Below are 20,532 nucleotides of genomic sequence, written 5' to 3'. Positions count from 1 at the left end.
GTGGCCACACCCGATACATTAAAATGATCCGATTTTACAGCAATTCGATAAATATGATTCGATCTCCCAAATAAAACGAAAGCTTTTTTTTTTTTTTTTTTCATTCGACTCAAAAATCCGATTGATTTCCTATTTTTGTTTTTTCAATTTTTATTGATCCGGAATGCCTGAAATTTTTCTTACATTTTTCTAAAGATTGTATGGTGTGTTAGATTGTCAGTTTATTAATATACACACCCTAGCAATTTTCTGAGTTTCCAATCATTTTTATCATAATTGGGGAACAATTTAACATATGTGTGTGGTACATTGGTCAGATTTTTGAAATGTAAAATATTAGCCAATAGGATCAAGGAAGGTCTGACGGTCCTAGTTCACCCTGATCAAACAGGATTTGTAGTAGGGAAAGAAGCCAGAGATAATGCTGCCAAGGCTTTAAAGGTTATTCACTGGGCCCAACTAAGGAATATTCCATTAATTCTATTATCAACTGATGCAGAGAAGGATTTTGGGGCCTAATACAAGAGGTGATAGATCATATTGGCTTGGGACCTTATATGAAGTCCTGGATTAATAGTTTATACAGTAATCCTACAGCTAAAATAAGAGCAAATGGGGTCATGTCGGAGGGATTTAGACTGACAAATGGCACAAGGCAGGGTTGTCCCGTATCCCCTCTCCTGTTTGTTCTGACACTTGAGCCCCTGCTAAGGAGCATACGTATGAACCCAGATATAGGGGGAGTGACTATTGGATCCCAAAATTGTAAATTATGAGCATTTGCTGACGACATTCTCCTATATGTCTCAGACCCGCTTACCTCATTACCTAAAGTTATACAGGAATTTCATGAATATGGAGTATTGTCTAATTTCAAAATCAACATGGCCAAATCGGAATATATTAGTGTGAGATTAGATAGTCAGGATTTGGACACATTAAGGATTTCCTTCCCTTTTACCTGCAGAGACCAAGCCTTGCGGTACCTAGGCATAGACCTGCCGTCTAACCTTAATGAACTCTACATTAGGAACTTTATACCATTATTAGATTAAATAGGTAAAGATTTGGAGAGATGGAATGGGAGGGGATACACATGGTTAGGACGTATTAGCATAATAAAAATGAACATTTTACCTAGACTGCTCTTTCCGATGTCAATGGTCCCTATCTCTCTCCCTAAGCATTTATTTAAGAAAATAAAGTTTCTCTTAGTTAGATGTGTTTGGAAAGGAAAGAGACCCAGATTTTCATACAGCCTAATGATAAGAACCAAGGACAGAGGTGGTTTAGGTCTGCCAGTCCTGAAAATATACTATAAGGCTCTAGCTTTGAATAGAATTTTAGATTGGCAACATAAAGGGACACAGAAAGGGTGGGTAAATGTAGAGAAATCACTGGCAGGCAGAGACTTAGCAGGGGTGGTATGGATTAACACTTCTGTAAGAGGCTTATCAGTCTCAACCCCACCCTGGATCAAACACACCCTAAGGATATGGGATTGATTAGAGTCCAAGAACACATCGGCACCAGGCATTTCGCCTTTAACTCCGGTGGAAGGGTTCCCATATTTTTCAGCCAGGTTTGGAAAAGAGATTTTTTGGCACTTGGAAAGGGAGTAAATTGTTAACTATTGGACACCTCATGTCTGGAAATAAACTTAAACCCATCACAGTACTTCGACAAGAATATGGGGCTTTTCCCATGGACTTATGGAGACTGACCCAACTAGCCCATTGGTTCAATTCTCTGGAGGGAGTAAGACCAATAGTGGATATGACTCCTTGGGGGAAGCTTTTCACTCAAGAGGCTAAACCTCTGCATCTAACTTCATATCTATATGAGGCCCTCTTGGATAGCAAGGGGGATACTAAAGCAAGGTTTTTAAGGGAATGGGAGAGAGATACAGACCATACATTGACAGATAAACAAGTAAATAGAGTATTGTCTATGGCACATGCTGCCTCAATAAGCTCACATATCCAAGAGGGATGCTACAAATTATTAGTAAGATGGTACAGGACACCCTCTTTTCTTGCCAAGATATATGAGGGGCAGAACCCTAATTGTTGGAGGGGATGTGGGGGGCCTGAATCTATCCTTCACCTTTTCTGGGGCTGTCCATTACTAAGCTCTTTTTGGAGAGGGGTAAGGGAGATTTACTATTTCATCTCTACCCAACATCTGTTAAAAGGTATAAATCCACAGCTACCCCATTCTTACTAAATGCGGCAAAGAGCCTTATTCCAACATACTGGAGAACTACTAAAATTCCCACTATGAAAGATTGGTTCATTAGAATTAATACGATTCAAGAAGCAGAAGAATCTATTCTGTTGGCCAGAGATAAATTTTAGAAATACAAAAAGGTATGGATGCCATGGATCCTCTTCCAAACAACCGAAGGGTACCTTTCCATTATTAATGAGGTGACCGACTAATGAGCAATCTGGGAGACAGTTGCCAATAAGAGGAGTCTCTAGTGATGATTAGTGAAGATACAATATTTGTGATACCTGTAATCTGTTCTAATTTGTTCTAGTTTCTTTTTCTTATCTGTTTTCTTCTTGAGCTTACTTACTTTTATCTCTTGTCTCTTTCTTCATGCATTGTATAAGCATATAAGGTTATAGTATTATATTGAGGGGCAGTTAGAAGACTCAGGGGGGACAGGGATCTCGCATACATTATACAGTCCCAGAGGATTGCATCTACCTCCACTGAATGAGTATTGGACAGTAACACAACAGCGGACTTCCGCATGGACAGTGGAAAGGCCTGAACTTTATCCTAACAAATGTTATTATGTCAGAATTGTTCACTTTCAGTGGGTACTATGAGGGTATACCAGCTGAGATTGATTATGTAATAGAATTCTATTCTTGTACCCCCTATTCCTGTTTCTTTTCTGAGTGTCCCATAATGTTCATAATTGTGTTGTTATTTCATTGTATTATACAAAATCAGACTTGACACGGTTGTATAAAAAAAAGTCATATTTTATTGAAGCAAATAAAAATTACATTAAAAAAAGATTTTTGAAATGTTACAATCAGTTGGAAAAATTGATTGCAATTCTTGAATTGAACAGATATTGAAAAAATTGTATGGTGTGTGGCCACCTAAAGATCCACTCCTTATGCACAAGAGACCGCTGTGCTGCATGTGGGAGGCCTGTGTAACTGAAATCTATTAAAAAAGGGGAGGGACTCTGATCATTGTCAGAGCTGGCCAATGAGATGCGGATTATTGCGTGCATATTGTTTGTAGCCTGGAACTCAGCCAATTACAGGCAATTCCTGTCAATTCCAATCTGCATACAGTTTGCATTCAAGGTGGAATCATAAGCCTCTCGCTGACTGTATAATCAATTAATCATTATGTAAGGAAGGAGATATTCGTGGCACATCCTCACTGCTCCTGTCTCTTCTCCCCAGCAACGTGGACGCGGGACATGGCCTGTTACCTCCGCTCAGCCCCGGACGATCCTCCCGCAGACGCACCACCAGTCAGTGTAAATCAGAGCCGCCGCTGCTGCGGACCAGCAAGAGGACCATCTACACAGCGGGGCGCCCGCCCTGGTATAACGAGCACGGGACCCAGTCCAAGGAGGCCTTTGTCATAGGTGAGGAGGTGGAGCCACTCCAGAATGCGCACTCGTCATATCCTGTGCAGTCAGCAAATATACAACGTCTTTAGATGACCACTATCAGGAAAAATCGCAAAATGTAAAATACATGCATACACATACTTATAAGAAGTATGTTTCTCCCAGATTAAAATGAACTTACATTACTGTTCTCCATTGTCACTGTCGCTTACAGTAGACAGTAAAAATCGGAGAGATCTGACAGGTTTTGGACTAGTCCATCTCCTCATTCTCAGTATTTCCTGTATTCTTTACAAAAGCCCTCCCTGGAAAGGATCTTCACAAAGGTGCCGGCCGCCTCCCTACTTTCTGCACGCTGTGTTGGCAGTTGGACTGAGCAACTGCCATTCAGTATTTGTTATTTGTTATTGATAATAAAATTTTCAAATGTCAGATTTTGACTGTCTACCGTAAGCAATTTCAGCCTAGGAGAAAAGTAAGTTATAGTGCCTTTTTGTAACGATTGTATAACGTATAGGTGTAGCAACACAGACGTCTGATTATTGTGTGATCTGCAGAATCACCAATAATGCAGACTCTATACCTGATTATGTGGTGATCTGCAGTATCACCAATAATGCAAGTATAGAAAGCAGAGATGTAGTGACAATATTGTTTGGTGCAAGAGTAGAGGGTAGATCTCACCAGTGGGACTGGAAAGAACTACCAGAGGAAATGGCAGATAGTTTGACTAAACCTCACCTGTGCAGCTGGTGGGTACTATCTGCAACCAATCTGTGCTAGGACCCACCAGAGGAGCTGGAGGGTACTAGCCAAGATAGAAGCTGGGTAGCTAGGAGCCCACACCAGAGGGGCTGGTGAGCGCTATCAGCAACAGTAACTAAAAAGCGCCCGCGTGAGACAGTGACCCTATGAGCAACTGACAGTCCCGTCCCTGGCGTGCTAGATGCCAGCGGAACGGATGAGGCCTCAGTACCGAGAACAAAGGCAGCTGCAGAGGTATCCTGCTTACCCGCAGCCGCCATCATAGGGGATGTTACACTTTTAATGTGGGAGGAATGTACTTTATAAAGTATACGTATAGATGTATTTTAAATTCTACACTTTTTTGCAATAGTGGTGCTGTAGGCTGTGCAGCAGATATACAATAGGACTGGGTGCCTCATGCAAAGATGTCCAGAGTTGTATTGTAAAGCAGCTTGCTTATTGGTTAATAATAACGTTATTTTTCAATCACCCTCGCCTAATTCACACATTTCTTTTTACTCTTCTCCATCTCATTTGACTTCTTTAAACATTTTCTGCATTTTTAGAACACGTTGCTGTGTTGCTTTTTCTTTCTGTGTGCGATGGGTGATTTGCATGTAATGCAGAACATCACAATTTTGAAATCAATTAGATGCATTCTCATGTTAATGACCTTCATTGGTATGCACGGATAAATCTCATAAAAAGGCGTGCAAAATCGCTGAAAAAAAAAATCTAAGAGTTAAGCCCGAAAAATGGCAAAAAGTAAGATCGGATATGTGGCCGATCGCGCAAGGAATGGATAAGTGTGAACGGTGCCTTCGTTTATTGGTATTTTACATTAATTAATTAGTCATTGATTAACTGGTTTGTGTTCCACGGTTTTTACCCCTTAAAGTGGTCTAAAACTCAGCAATTATTCTTTGCTCTATAAGATTATTTACAGCATTAAAGTGACCCTGAGACCTGCCAGTCAGGGCGCATGCGCTGTTCTACTGCGCAGGTGCAGAACGCTCCCAAATGGGGGGGGGGCGCGTGCAGCCGCACTGCACATGTGTCGGCTGGCCCCAACTTGACAAACTCACAGGGCTGCTAATGGGAGAAAGAGAAGGCGGAGGAATACGGCGTAGAATGATCGGTGTGGAGAGGGCTGGAGGAAGCCCCAGGTATGTATAAATCTTTTATTATTACTCATCTCTGGTACACTTTAAACCACTTTAAACTTTTTTTAGCTGAACAGCAATCAAACAGTTACACACAGCACTTAATTTATTGGAAGCTTGTGATCCGAACTTTTAGCTTGTGATCTGAGGTGATAACATTGTATCAACAAGGGAATGTAAACAACGGATAATTAGTTACAGCCAGCAATGGCTGAAACTGAACCACACAGAGCTGACAAGCAGACACAAATGAGAACTTTATCACTAGATAGCTGCTGTATTTATATTAAAATATATAAATAAAATGTAACGGCAGCTTTCAGAGCAGATAAACTGTACTTTGGGTCCTTGTAATTTGTAAACAGGCTATATTACTTGTGCAGAAAAACAAATATGGTAACTGAATGGGTAATACAGCAAAGTCCCCGGTATCCGACACCGGAGGGAATGGACTGATGCCGGATACATGTGCTTGCCGGTTGCTAGAGCAACTCCCCTCTCAAATACTTACGGAGGCTCCAGCAATGTCTGGCAGTCTCCCTCTATCTCCCCGTGGGCTCGGAGTGGCTTTCTGGCTTTCTCAGTGCACCGAAGCCAGAGTGTCAGCTTACCCGTATCGGTCATGTGACACTACGACTTCCGTACACAGATGCCGGAACCCGCTTGGAGCCCGCGGGGGGAGATAGGAGGCTGCCAAACATCGCTGGAGCTTTCGTAAGTATTTTCCTGCCTGCCAGCACCCTCAGAAAGCCCCCAAAAGAGGTCCCTGTTATCGCTCAGACATGCTGGTTAGTTGAGACTTCCGGCTGTCTAAATTCGGGGATAATGGAGACTCTGCTGTAAAAAGTAGGAAAACACGTTTTTATTGAATGTTATGTCAGAGTTTTATCCCATTTTAAGGTTTCTGACATTTTTAACACTTTAGTTGTGTCATTTTGATACAGCAGTAACTTTTTAATTACTGATGCTATCTTAGGGATATACTGTCTGTTTGGCCCTTCCCGGTTAAAACCATACCCCATATGCCATATTTTATTACTAGCTGAGCATGTGACGGACCGTTGTTGATAGCACAGCGCACCTCACTCCCTCACTTGGGTCATATCAGATCCTAGTCGGAGGTTGCTGAGAAATGTGTGAATTAGTGGTTGCGTGACTGCTGTAATAGCATCCACAGAAAAAGACCTGTATTATTATTGTTAATAAATAGTGGACAGCTTAGGGCTCAAAGAGGAACTGTAGTGAAAATAACGTTATGAATAAAATCATTATTTTTTTTATTTTTTACAAAATTTATTTATAAATTATTTAGTCATTGTTGTGTTGTAAAATCTTTCCTCTCCCTGATTTACATTCTGAAATTAATCACAGGTGATGACATGTTCTGTCCTACCAGGTGCAGTTCTGTGAAATGTTTGTTTACTGAGAGTTCTAAAGCCAATAGAAAAATGTCTGGTCTCCCAAAATGCTCTGGGGTGAAATTTCCACAAAGCTAAACAGCCTAGGCTCTGCAGGTACTGCAAATCCTTGTGTATACTTGCCCTCCCTGTTCCGTACTGGTCACTGCAGAACCTCTGTGTATACTCACCCTTTCTGCTCTGTCACTGCAGAGCTTCAGATCACTTCCTGGTTGTGCGAGAGGCCCCACCCAATATGTTGTCATCACCAGAGCAACCAATCACAGGGATTCAGCTTGGTGATGCAGGAATAAACTTGAAATGCAAACTTGTGGAAGATGGTGATTTCAGGAATGGTAAGTATATCTCACAGATGCCACCTTGTGGTGCTTGCTGTGTAGCTCAGTGCTTGGTATTTTAGCATATGCCACTTCAGGTACATTTTAGAGGACTACTGAAGTAAGAGGGATATGAAGGCTGCCATATTTATTTCATCTCTTAAATAATACCAGTTACCTGGCTGTCCTGCTGATCCTGTACCTCTAATACTTTTAGCCACATACCCTGAACAAGCATGCAGCAGATCAGGTGTTTCTGAAAAAAATCTGTCAAGATTGGCCACATCCTTGTTTCAGGTGTGTGATTCAGACACTACTGCAGCCATAGAGATCAGCAGGACTGCCAGGGAACTGGTATTGTTTAAAAGGAAATAAATATGACAGCCTCCATGTACCTCTCGCTACAGGTTCTCTTTAAAGTGGAACTGAAGACTAACTGAAAAAAAAAGTTTCACTTACCTGGGGCTTCTGCCAGCCCCCTGCAGCCGACCTGTGCCCTCGCCGGTCCTCAACGATCCTCCGTTCCCCCGCCGTGGCTCACTTTCACTTTGCGCAGTGGAAGCCAACTTCTAAATCACCGTCCACTGCGCCCTGGCCACGCATATCCTCGAACGCATTCCCGTAGTCAGGAGCATCCTGCACAGGCTTAGAAAATCTGGGCAGCACACGCGCGGTGGACACCCACTGCACAAAGTGAAATTGAGCTACGGAGGGGGAACGGCGGATTGTTGAGGATCGGTGAGGGCACACTGTGGCTGCAGGGGGCTGGCAGAAGCCCCAGGTTAGTGAAACTAATTTTTTTCAGTTGGTTAGTGAAATTTTTTTTCAGGTACTCTTCAGTTCAAGGTGGGCTGGATAACATTAGACCACCTGGGGGCAGCACGGTTGGATATTTCCTACTATTTTTTCCCATATTTTCTCCTACTAGATAACCTAAACCGCACTGCCTCTAGATATTAATATTGTTCCCATTCCTATTGCTTTAGATTGTAAGCTCACAAGGGCAGGGCCCTCTCACTTTTTTGTGTCTTGGAATCTGTTACACATTTATTCATATTAATCTTGTCACTGTAATTACCAATTCTTGTACCGTTTCTGTACTTTGTATATTGTGTACACCATTGTCTGTATTATGTACCTCATGTTTGTTTCTCACTTTGTACAGCGCCACGGAATATGTTGGCACTTCATAAATCAATAATAATAATATTTTGGGATGATATATGAATGTCTGTCTGGGCAGCACTGTTAAGCAGTTGCTTAGCTGTTCTTCTTTCTTCCCATGTGGCAGGACTGGGGGGCGGCAGTGCCTCGGGGAAAACCACAGTAGCCAGAATGATTATCGAAGCCCTGGATGTGCCGTGGGTGGTGCTCCTGTCCATGGACTCCTTCTACAAGGTAAAGATTAAACCGATGCATACTTATATCACACTTCTGCCACATCACCTGCACACTGCCTCCGGGATCTGTACTGGAATAAACTTTTACTCATTTCCCCGCCCACCTCTGTGATCCGCATGCCCACCCATTGCTTTAACCCCCTGGGCATTATGATTCTTTCCAGATTTTAGGGTCTAAAAGCGGTGACAAAAAAATCCTGCTGCTAGGGAGTTCTGCGGCAGCCCAGCACTCTCTCACCTCCCTGGGATCCAGCGCTGCAGTTTTCCCTCCATCCTCCGGGTGGTGCTGTAACCCTGTAGTGAGATCGACGGCTGTCGACAGCGATCTCACCAGGAGGAAGCAGAGGAGAGGAAGAGGAAAGGCGGCCGACGACGGAATTCCCTGGGAGGTGAGTTAAAATGCCCACTGCGTGCATTGCTCTGTATAGACTTCCCAGCGGCTACCATGAGTTCAGCTCGGGATAACTGCTCCTGACATGTTTTTTCCACCCCGAGATGAACTCCTGATTACCGCTAAGGAGGTTAGACAACTTGCTTAAAAACATACTTCCCTGTTACCAGCAGCCTGTACACAGTATTCAGCAGTACTGTGATTATTACCAGCTTTTCCTGCCTTGCTCTCTGCCCTCCAGACTCCTCCCCACCAAGTGTTTAACCACTTAACCCCCAAGGGTTTTTACCCTAATGGACCAGAGCAATTTTCACCTTTCAGCACTCCTCCCTTTCATTCGCCAATAATTTTTTCACTACTTATCACACCAAAATGATCTATACCTTGTTTTTTTTTTGCCACAAATTGGGCTTTTTGTGGGCAATACTTGTTTTCAGTAATTACTTTTTGTATGCATTTTATAGGGGGAAAAAAGAAAAAATACGTAATTTTTTCACTTCCATGCCTTATAGTTTTAAAATAAGCAAAGCTACTATAAATAAAACCCACACATTTTATTTGTCCATTAGTCCGACTATCACAACATTTAAATTATGTTACTAGTACAATGTATGGTGACAATATATTATTTCAAAATAAAGGTGTATTTTTTCTGGTTTGAGTTTTTTTTTTGTATATAACCAATAATTACAAGCCCTTATTACTAAAATAACAGTAATATACTCATGAAATAAATATTAACCATTTATGCCGCCTGGACGTGATTGTCACGTCTAGACGGCTGCTGCTGTGAGCTCCCGTGTGCGATCGCGCATGCGCCCATGTGGCCCCCTTTATCCCAGAGATCAATGAATGGGAACATAGTTCCCATTCATTGATCTAAGTCGCCGGTAGACAGACCGACGGCTTCTTATCAGAAACCATCATCTTTCTGATTAAAAAAAACAAGTTTCCCGTCCTCCTTATGATTCCTGAAGCGAGAGTGCTCGCTTCCAGGACTAAACAAAAAATGTTTTGACTGTGGCCATCTTGTGGACAAGAAGTAAAAATACATCTAATACATTTTTTTTTATGAAACACACATTATTACATTTCAAATTAACTGTTTACCTCCCACACAAAAAAATTACCCAAATAAAACTTTTAATGAAAAAAAATTACAATAAACAAAAAAACAAACAAACATAAATAGTTACATAAGGGTCTGAACTTTTTTAATATGCGAAGAGGGCTTATTACGAACATTTTTTAAATTATAAGCTTGTAAATAGTGATGGACGCAAAACTGAAAAAAATGCACCTTTATTTCCAAATAAAATATTGGCGCCATACATTGTGATAGGGACAAAATTGAAATGGTGTAATAACCGGGAAAAATGGGCAAATAAAATACATAGGTTTTAATTATGGTAGAATGCATTATTTTAAAGCTATAATGGCCGAAAACTGAGAAATATAATTTTTCCGTTTTTTTCTTAATATTCCTGTGAAAATGCATTTAGAAAAAAATAATTCTTAGCAGATCGTACCACCCAAAGAAAGCCTAATTGGTTACAAAAAAACAAGGTATAGATCAATTTATTGTGATAATTAGCGATAAAGTTACTGGCGAATGAATGGCAGGTGAAAATTGCTTGTTGAATAGGTTCTCACAGAAGAGCTCCCATCTGTGTATGAGCGCAGCCACACTGCGGGAACTGCAGCCTGCGCAGTAGCATGGAGCCGCTAGTGAATGGCTCTTTCTTCCATGTGCAAGCCACCCCTTCACCACCGCGCAGGCGCACACCTACTGGTCCCTTGCTCAGTGCGACTGGTCCTACATGGAGGGGGCGCTGCCACGAAGAAGTGTCCCAGCGTGCAGTGGAGAGGTCGATAAGGATGGGGGACGCCTCTACAGCATTTACAGGCTTCAAAGTAATCCTAACATTTGTATAGTGATTTTCTCCTGTCAGACTCAAAGCGCTTGAGAGCTGCAGCCACTAGGGAGCGCTCACTACACCACCCTGCAGTGTTAAGGAGTCTTGCCCAAGGTCCCCTTACTAAGTAGGTACTGGGATTGCTCCTCGCTGGCTGACAGTGACGCTTCTGCGCATATGCAGGCACGCTGCCGGCCGAGCGAGTCGACACGCTCATGTGCAGCCAGCCACATGCGCAGACCCGCCAACGGTTTGGCGAGCTTCACGGGGAGCCAGCAGGGAGCACCGGAGCTGTGGTGAGGGACTCAGAAGACATCTCGGGGCTGGAAGAAGCTCCAGGTGAGTAAAGACTGCTTTTTTTATTTCACCTCGGGAGTCCTTTACACACAGCATAACTATAACTAAAACCATACTTTTTCAGGGTTAAAACTATAGCTTGTAGCTGCTAACAGATAAGCTTGCCTTTGCCAGCCAGAATTATCAGATTGTGCTTGAACTGTATACACTGTGTAAACAAGGCAGAAACGTGTGTGTGTGTTGCATTCGAAAGACATCAGAGCATTTAATTTTTACTGTGTTTAATGTTTAAAGCCTCATCTGCACGGAACAATTTTCCGTCAGATCGGATCAATCAGGTAGATGGATCTATTCGATAACTTTGCGTTAGATTTTGCAATAGATTTTGGGTACTTATCAAAGCAAAATCTATTGCAAAATTGATCTGAAACAATTTGAATGTCTCCACACGATGCAATTTTTTATTAGATCTGTCTAATAGATTCGTCTAAATTTATGCAGCTTGGATTCAGACCAATCAAATGCAGGGGAACTCATAGAGAAACATGATTGATCTGTACTTTTTCTCGATTGGCTGGACCAGATCATGTGACCACAGCTCCCACTTTTACTTCCTGTGTAGACCAATCTTAACCAGCCAAGCAGAAAAGTACACATCACATAATGAGTGGATCGCCCCTTTTTAGGACAGCAAGGGTCAGTAACAGGCCGCCCTCTCCCCTGCAGGTGCTGACGGAGGAGCAACAGGCCCAGGCCGCCCGCAACGAGTACAACTTCGATCACCCCGACTCTTTCGACTTTGAGTTAATCATCTGCACACTGAAGAAGCTAAAACAGGGAAAGAGTGTAAAAATTCCAACCTATGACTTCACCACTCACAGCAGAACCAAAGACTGGGTAAGATTGTCAGAATGTCTCTTAGTGGCTGCCCATCCAGTATCGGCTCAGTAACATCCATTCTTGTCTTTTTCCTTCCATCAGAAAACTCTATATGGAGCAAATGTCATCATATTTGAAGGGATCATGGCATTCGCACATGCAGAGCTGCTAAAGGTGAGGATGTGGCTGGGCAGGTAACCCCCAGAACCACATGTATCCTGATTATTACCAAGAATGACCAGGTCAGCAGCTCCAACCAGCTTTTTTTCTGCAGTTTGACCTGGTTTCTAATAGCTGTAGTAGCTGCCATTTCTCCCCTCCCCTTTTCTCTGCTCTTATTTATCCAGTGAAAGTGGTGTGAATGTAATCAAGTGTGACTTCTCTAAACTGTTTAAAGCACAGTGTTCTATCTCCCCCCTCCCGGCAGATGAATGCTTTTGTTTGCTCATTGCTACTGCTAATTACACCAGTCCTTATCTGCCTACATCTTCTAAGGAAGGCAGGCCGTAGAAGTAGAGCAATTATAGCCTCTAACAAACATTTAAATGTAAAAATAAGAGGAGAATGGATTTTTTTTCAGTAATGAGCCACATTGTTGACATGTATTTTTTTAACCACAGTGTCCAAGAAAAGTGATGTTCCGCTCGATGATCCAGCAAAATAGAAAATCTTTATTATAGCAGTAACACACGACACATCAAGTCTGCTAACATGTTTCGGACACACAATGGTCCTTAATCATAGCATAAAATCCACACAGTGAGAGTGATCACTAAATAGCTAAAACCACACCCTCCAATCCTGGAATCCACCCAAGAGGAGACTAGGGCGAGTCCAGGATATGGAGGAGATAAAGTGCGCACAATCTAAAAACATAGCATAAAAAATATATGCATATGACATTAAGGATCTGATTTACCATACTTCTGAAAATCACCAAAAATTCAAAAGACAAAAAAAATTATACAGAAAAGAGAGGCTGCAAAATATGAAGACAATTGTATCACATACAAGAGTTAGTTACTCACTAATTCAAAAAACATAAATCTGAAATGGTAAAAAACACTCCTGTATGGTCACTCTTAGATAATGCGGCTCAGATCCCATCTGGAATTGAGACCTTTGGGGATACGAGTATCCAAATGAAATATCCAGAATGCTTCCCGCATAAGTAAGGTTTTATACAAATCACCTCCTCGGGTGGGTCTCAAAATGCGTTCCACTGCCTGAAAGGAGAAAGATGACATACTACTGCCATGCATTTGGCGAAAATGTTTAGCGACATTTTTTAACCACCCTGGTGTTCTATTAAGATCGCCAGGGTGGCTGCGCAGCAGTATTTTTTGAAAAACATTTTTTTAAATCATGTAGCTAGCTTAGCGCTAGCTACATGATTCCCCCCTCCCTGCAGAATCCCTCCCACCCTTCCGATCACCGCCGGCGATCAAACCCACCAGGAAATCCCGTTCTGAACGGCATTTCCTTTAGGGCTTCCCCCGTCGCCATGGCGACTAACGGAATGACGTCGTGACGTCACAAGGAGTCCCGATCCACCCCTCAGCGCTGCCTGGCACTGATTGGCCAGGCTGCGCATGGAGTCTAGCTGTGTGTTTTAAAAAAAAATTAAGAAAATCGGCCCACTAGGGCCTGAGCGGTGCCCTGCGGCGGTTATGGACAAGCTGAGCTCGTCCATACTGCCAAGGAGGTTAAAGTGCTATTGAGTAATGCTGTGCTCTAAAAATGCTGCCCCGTTCACTTTAAAGTAGCCATACATCACTACCAGCCATGAGAGAGATCCCTCTCCTATCGAATCTGATCACAGAGAGATCTGTTGGCTGCCCATACACCACAGGCCCATTGCCAATCGATGAAATCTATAAGAAATTGGCCCGCCTGCCCGTCGCCCTCCCCAGGTGCCTTTGCTCAGTAATATTTCACCAGTCTGCCATGGGGGGGATTTGAGATACTGGGATACTTGGATGGGATACAGTCTAGAGGTCTGTTGAGTACTTTTGGTCTTCGCGATATACCGGCATGCACCTGATCGAGCACTGTCCAATGAACTTTTTCAGCGTGTCTTATCGATCATTATGTCAATTGAAAGATTGATTGGGCGGCTATGTTGCAGAACTGATACTCTTCTGAATCGATAAAATTATTGCATCAGATAGTCAATCGGGCTCAATATTAAGTGGTGTATGGGAACCTTTAAAGGACACCCAAGGTGAAAATAAACTAATGAAATAAACAATTGTATCTATCCTCCTCCTCCTAAAAATGATTTTTTAAGATATTCCACAGTTTTATTTTATATTTAAATCTACTTTTTAAGTTTTTACTCTTTTATTGTTTTTTCTCAATGACACATTCATTGAAGTATGCCAGAGTTAAAAAAATATATGAACTATTGACCTTTTTTATCTCTTTCCTGCTCGCAGAAGCCATTTTCTGCTAGGAAAGTGTTTTATAGTTGTAATTACTTATCAGTGAGGGTCACAGTCCTGACTCAGACAGGAACTGCCACTTACGTACCTGATGTTTAACTCTTTCAGGCAGAGAAAGAAAAAAAGGAACACAGCATAGTTATTTGTGTGCTAGACACTGTACATACACATGTCTATCTCATCATGTCACATGTCACCTCGGGTATCCTTTTAAGGTGACTCTAATAAATAAAGTACATTGTCACAGGTTATCTACAGTACAATCAGCACTATCAAAATATGTTTTTGTTCCAGATATACCCAGGAGACATGCTATTGTTAAGCATATAGCCACAAAAATTGTAAGCTCCTCCCCCAGTTTTATAGCAATGAACTGTCTAAAACGCAAGACAATTGGGGTTTTAGTGGTGCACAAGTCAGAAAGATCTTCAATTCAAATTTATGGCATCACTAAAAGGCCATATTTTTAACTGACATCCTCTCTTTTCATACAAGTAGAACGTGTTCCAAGAGCAACAATTGTCTAATTGCCTGACATGTTTCACGGCCAAAAGTCACTTCCTCAGAGGCAATCAAGTGAAATACATTCAATCTGCAGAATAAACACATATACAGTATGTGGAAAAAATTATACAAACACATCCCTCTAATAGACCAGATGTGAATCTTTCTGAGGGGTTCATGACAAGATACATAGAGTGATAATGCTGAGAATTACTGCTCTAACTGTATCTGTAATTGTGCTATTGTGTAGTTGCTAGACATGAAGATTTTCGTGGACACGGACTCTGACATCCGTCTGGTACGGAGGCTGAGGAGGGACATCTCAGAACGCGGGAGGGACATCGAGGGAGTTCTCAAGCAGTACCACACCTTCGTGAAACCGGCCTTCGATCAGCACATCCAGCCCACCATGCGTCTGGCAGACATTGTGGTCCCGAGAGGTTAGGAAATTATTTCACAGAAGACCCTCTGTGAGGTGGATGGACATGTATATAAACTGACATGAGATCTACAGTGTCATGTGACTGTATGTTCCAGCACATAGACTACACAGGGCCTATAGGCTACAGACAGGCCTCCTACACACACTCTAAGGCTAGTTACACACCAGGACGTTGCGTTTAGGGGATGTTATAGGGCACATAACGTGCCCCTTACGCAACGCCTGGTGCTCTCTGGTGTGGACATCGGAGTGAGCCGCGTTGTGCAGCTCACTCTGGCGTCCGTGATGCGTACTCTTGGACGCAGGCGGCATCACGTTGTCCCGCCCGGCCAATCGCCGCACAAAGCTGCCGCTCCAGGAAGTAAACACTGCACGTCACTGAGTGCAGTGAATATTAATTAGCCATGTGCCCGGCCGCTCTCCCCTCCTCCCCAACATGACTGAGCATGTGCAAACAGTCTAACACGGCTTAGCCGCGTAGAACGCACAGCATGCAGCACTTTGCTGCGTTACAATGTAACGCAACGTGGGCAGTGTGAACAGCCCACTTGTGTTACATTGCTGTGCGTTGGGGGAGTGTTACAGGCTGTACTAACGTGCGCCTGTAACGTCCCTGTGTGCAAGAAGCCTAAGAGGACACACTGGATAATTTTTCATTTATTTTTTTATTTTCCAATGTTAAGGAACATCAGTTGATCTCCCAGAGTGCTCTGGGGCAGTAGAATGTGTGATATAATTTCCTTGGCAAAACATCACTGGGAAGGTGGGATTACATTTCTGATGCTGAAACCAGGAAAATTAATGCAATCATGGTTACCCTGAATAATATTTTATGTTCCGCTATAAGTCGTTACAGGTACTCTTTAAGGTAGCCCTGCACTTATCGATTTCTCAACTCTGGCAGATTTGATCAACGATCAGGTTTGCAGGAAATCAACACTCCGATGTGTTCGATCATTTGTAATTTCACTCTATTTTGGCGGAAAATCAGCGAAACTTTTGCTTGGGCAGGACAGAATATTTCCGCAGATCAGTGGCAGGGCAGGAGCAGAAGTAGATCGACAGCCCATGGTTTTACACCGCATCAGATATTGCATGCTGCAGTTTGATTACTTTAAAATTAATGTGCAGTGTGTGTTAGATATCGATCTCTCTCTGATCAGACCCTGATCAGAGAGGATTTGATTGTTTTGCCGCACCTGGTGGAAATCTATCAGTGTATGGCTAGCTTTAGTCTACACTACAGTATTAGCTGTGTTGTAACATGGCCTGTCCCTTCTGTTTCCTCCAGGGAGTGGAAACACAGTGGCCATCGATCTGATTGTCCAGCATGTTCACAGCCAGCTGGAAGAGGTAAGTGACAAGTAGGTCCCTATACATGTAGGTATGTAAGTATGTATCAGTGTTATACTTGAGTTTTACCATAAGGAGACAAGTGCATATTTTTATTATAATATGAGAAACCGTGCTGCTTAAAATCACCATTTCACAAAGTCGCCAAAACTCAGCCCAACACAGCTAACCTAAAACTGTGAGTTAAACAACTATTTTGAGGATTGGCGCTACTCAGCCAATCAATTGCTTTTAAGACATCAATACTAGAAGGTAGCGCTACACAACATTGTGTCTCTAAGCCAGAGCTATAAGTCCACAAATAGTAATATAACGCTCCAGCAGTTATGTCCTGGATAGGGAATAGCCACCACCACTCACCAGATCATGTGACCTCCAATTAGGGCTAATTGCGCCTTGAGACGCTTAGGGCCATCTCCCCCCACTCAGGAGAGGCTAGTGTAATCTCTGTATACATGTGGGCTCTCATTTCCGCATCCAGCTGGATACTTGTTTAAAGCTGAATAGTCACCTAGCGATGGAGGAAGATGGATCCAGCGACGTCTCCCTGACAACGAGCACTCACCGAACCATCTTCCTGCCGGCGAGCATGCACGACGTCATGCGTCGGCAAACAACGGGTGCGATCGATACTGCAAGAGATTGCGGTACTTTGCACAGGAGTCATCGGGAGCTTAAAGAACCGATCTGCCATGACGGTCGTTATTGCCGGGCGACGCTAAACGTCATTCTCGTGACTGAGCCTGTACCCACGTTGCAAGATCATGGAAATGACCGCTTGTAGCTTAAAAATCACCAGTCGTCTGGAAAATCGTTGGAAAAATCGCGAGGTGAGTATGGGCCTTACGGATGGGAAGTCCTCATTTACAATCGACGCTCAAATTGACCAGCACTGAGGAGAAATTGTTACAATCGATTCCCAACTAATTGACAGATAAGTCGATAAAGGCTTAAAGGACAACTGAAGTGAGTAGACTATGAAGGCTGCCATATTTATTTCCTTCTAAATAATACTAGTTGCCTGGCAGTCCTGCTGATCTATTTGGCTGCAGTAGTGGCTGAATAACACCAGAAACAAGCAGGCAGCTAATCTTGTCAGATCTGACAATAATGTCAGAAACACCTGATCTGCTGCATGCATGTTCAGGGTCTATGGCTAAAAGTATTAGAGGCAGAGGATCAGCTGTATAATCAGGCAACTGGTATTACTTAAAAGGAAATAAATATGGCAGCCTCCATATCCCTCTCGCTTCAGAACTACATTCGAAACAGCATACTGACAGTTGTCTGTGGCAGTGAAGAGAAGCTGTATCACACAGTTGGCAGCTTACGTGGCTGCTGCTTATATATTACTGCTATTGTTCCAGTAATTGCTGCTTCTAGCATTTGCTGGTATTTAATGATTCAGCTATAAATACGGAACTAAATCTTCAGCAGATTACTTCTATACAAATGTAATTTCCTTCGTGGGCGTTATTTGTCGATACATTGGGAATAAATTGAAGCGTTTTTGTTTTTTTTTCCTTGGTGTTGGTCCGTTTCTTTGGTTTTATTTAGTTTTGTGTCCTGGTGGATTGGTCGATGCAGGGAGGAGAGTGATGAGGAGCGCTTGCATCGCAATTTGTGGACTCCTTTACAGATGACTGCATAGCATTGCGGACATCTTTTCTATCACTCCTCATTAGAAGCGGGGATGGGGGCTTTCCCTAGAGAGGGTCAGGGACATGCTAACAATTAGGTGGGGTGTGGGTGTCGAGGCACAGGAGACAAAAAGGGAGCCCAATGGTGCAGTACGTCAAGGTAAAATGGTGAGTGTAAAAGTAAAACTACTCCACAAAGGTGGGTTGCAGAGGGGCAACCGACCACAGGAAGCAGGTGGAGACAATGAACCCGACTCCACGTGGGGAGGTCACCGGGGATCTGGATACGGTCGCTCTCTTTGGGAAAAGAAAGGAAACAGATCTCCAGATCTCAAACGGGTGGCGTATGGGGGTATGGAATGCACTTTTTAGGTAAAAGAGGCGCCCTGGTGTATAATAAAAGCATTTAAGAACAGTTTAAAATCGACAAAAGATTGAGGTAGCTTACCTCAGAGACGAAAAATCTTTGTATAAACAAAAGATTTTATTAGTGGTAGCACAGGCAACGCGTTTCACGGGTCTGAGCCGCTTCCTCAGGCCAATATCAGCGCCTACATTTACACATAGGAAACTCCTCAATATACTAGTACGTTAGCGTTATATACATACACATACAAATATAGTATGAAAATATTATTATTATTATTATTGCATTACGCAATTTAATTTGTAAGCTGTTTCTATATTTCAAGCATTAAATCTAAGTAACTGCTTCTTTGCATGAATTATAGGTCATAGATATTAATATTAAATATCAATTATATATGTTTATACTAGATATTAGGGGTATTTGCACTTCTTTCAATGGGTAAGGTTACCGTTATTTGTGCGCAATAGGTACATAAATAAATAATTGGTACTCAAAAACATGCATATTTGTTGCCTATATGAATAAGTAAAATTACCTCAAAGAATACCATAAAACACATATCTTACTATAGTGAGATATGTGTTTTATTGAGGTAATTTTACTTATTCATATAGGCAACAAATATGCATGTTTTTGAGTACCAATTATTTATTTATTTATGTACCTATTGCGCACAAATACCGGTAACCTTACCCATTGAAAGAAGTGCAAATACCCCTAATATCTAGTATAAACATATATAATTGATATTTAATATTAATGTCTATGACCTATAATTCATGCAAAGAAGCATTTACTGAGATTTAATGCTTGAAATATAGAAACAGCTTACGAATTAAATTGCATAATGCAATAATAATAATAATATTTTGATACTATATTTGTATGTGTATGTATATAACGCTAACGTACTAGTATATTGAGGAGTTTCCTATGTGTAAATGTAGGCGCTGATATTGGCCTGAGGAAGCGGCTCAGACCTGTGAAACGCGTTGCCTGTGCTACCACTAATAAAATCTTTTGTGTATACAAACATTTTTTGTCTCTAATGCAAGCTACCTCAATTTTTTTGTCGATTTTAAACTGTTCTTAAATGCTTTTATTATACACCAAGGCGCCTCTTTTACCTAAAAAATGCTAACAATTAAATACCCCAGTAGTGGGAAGCCTGTGGGCTTTCTTAAAGCCCACCGCCCCAGTGCTGGGTCCATTTAAACCAGGGGTGTCAAACTCAAATACAAAGGGGGCCAAAATTGAGCTCTGCGACCAAGTCGCAGGCTGGCCTGAATGATGTCTAGTGGCCACCTCTATCCCTTATAAAGTTCCCTGGTGTCTAATAGCCCCCTCCATACCCTATACAGTTCCCTGATGTTTAGAGGTCCTCCCTCATCCATATAAATCCCTGATGTTTAGTGGTCCTCCCTTCTCTATACAGTTTCCTGGTGTCTAGTGGCCCCCTCCCACTCCTGTATATTTCCCTGGTATCTAGTGCTGTCCCCTTCCCCATACTGTATGGCTTTCCTGGTGATCTCGGACTTACTCTCCAGTATAGCTTCCCTGGTGGTCTAGAGTGGGCCAAACATTATGCAAAATGAGGAAACCACCTGAGTGCCAAATGTGATGGCTGTGAGGGCTAGATTT

The 20,532-nt window shown here is 42.4% G+C and overlaps 1 protein-coding gene across 5 annotated transcripts in view; it reads left to right on the top strand.

The window, feature by feature from the left end:
• The window catches only part of UCKL1 (uridine-cytidine kinase 1 like 1), a 69,115-nt gene that overhangs the window by 19,754 nt on the left and 28,829 nt on the right, over window positions 1-20,532 (top strand). For 4 of the 5 annotated variants that reach the window (XM_068262785.1, XM_068262787.1, XM_068262783.1 and 1 more), the window contains exons 2-7: window positions 3,438-3,625; window positions 8,547-8,653; window positions 11,986-12,156; window positions 12,241-12,312; window positions 15,337-15,526; window positions 16,820-16,881. In XM_068262785.1, the coding sequence (XP_068118886.1) occupies window positions 3,438-3,625; window positions 8,547-8,653; window positions 11,986-12,156; window positions 12,241-12,312; window positions 15,337-15,526; window positions 16,820-16,881 (790 nt within the window). Of the gene's footprint in view, window positions 1-3,437; window positions 3,626-6,916; window positions 7,035-7,130; window positions 7,274-8,546; window positions 8,654-11,985; window positions 12,157-12,240; window positions 12,313-15,336; window positions 15,527-16,819; window positions 16,882-20,532 lie in introns of those variants that run through there. The other variant, XM_068262786.1, reaches the window with a different exon arrangement.

The sequence above is a fragment of the Hyperolius riggenbachi genome, chromosome 12 (genome assembly GCF_040937935.1).
Source record: "Hyperolius riggenbachi isolate aHypRig1 chromosome 12, aHypRig1.pri, whole genome shotgun sequence".
NCBI classification, from domain to species: Eukaryota; Metazoa; Chordata; class Amphibia; order Anura; family Hyperoliidae; genus Hyperolius; species Hyperolius riggenbachi.
The sequence above is the reverse complement of the archived record's forward strand: the minus strand, read 5'-3'. Positions and strand labels throughout refer to the sequence as shown.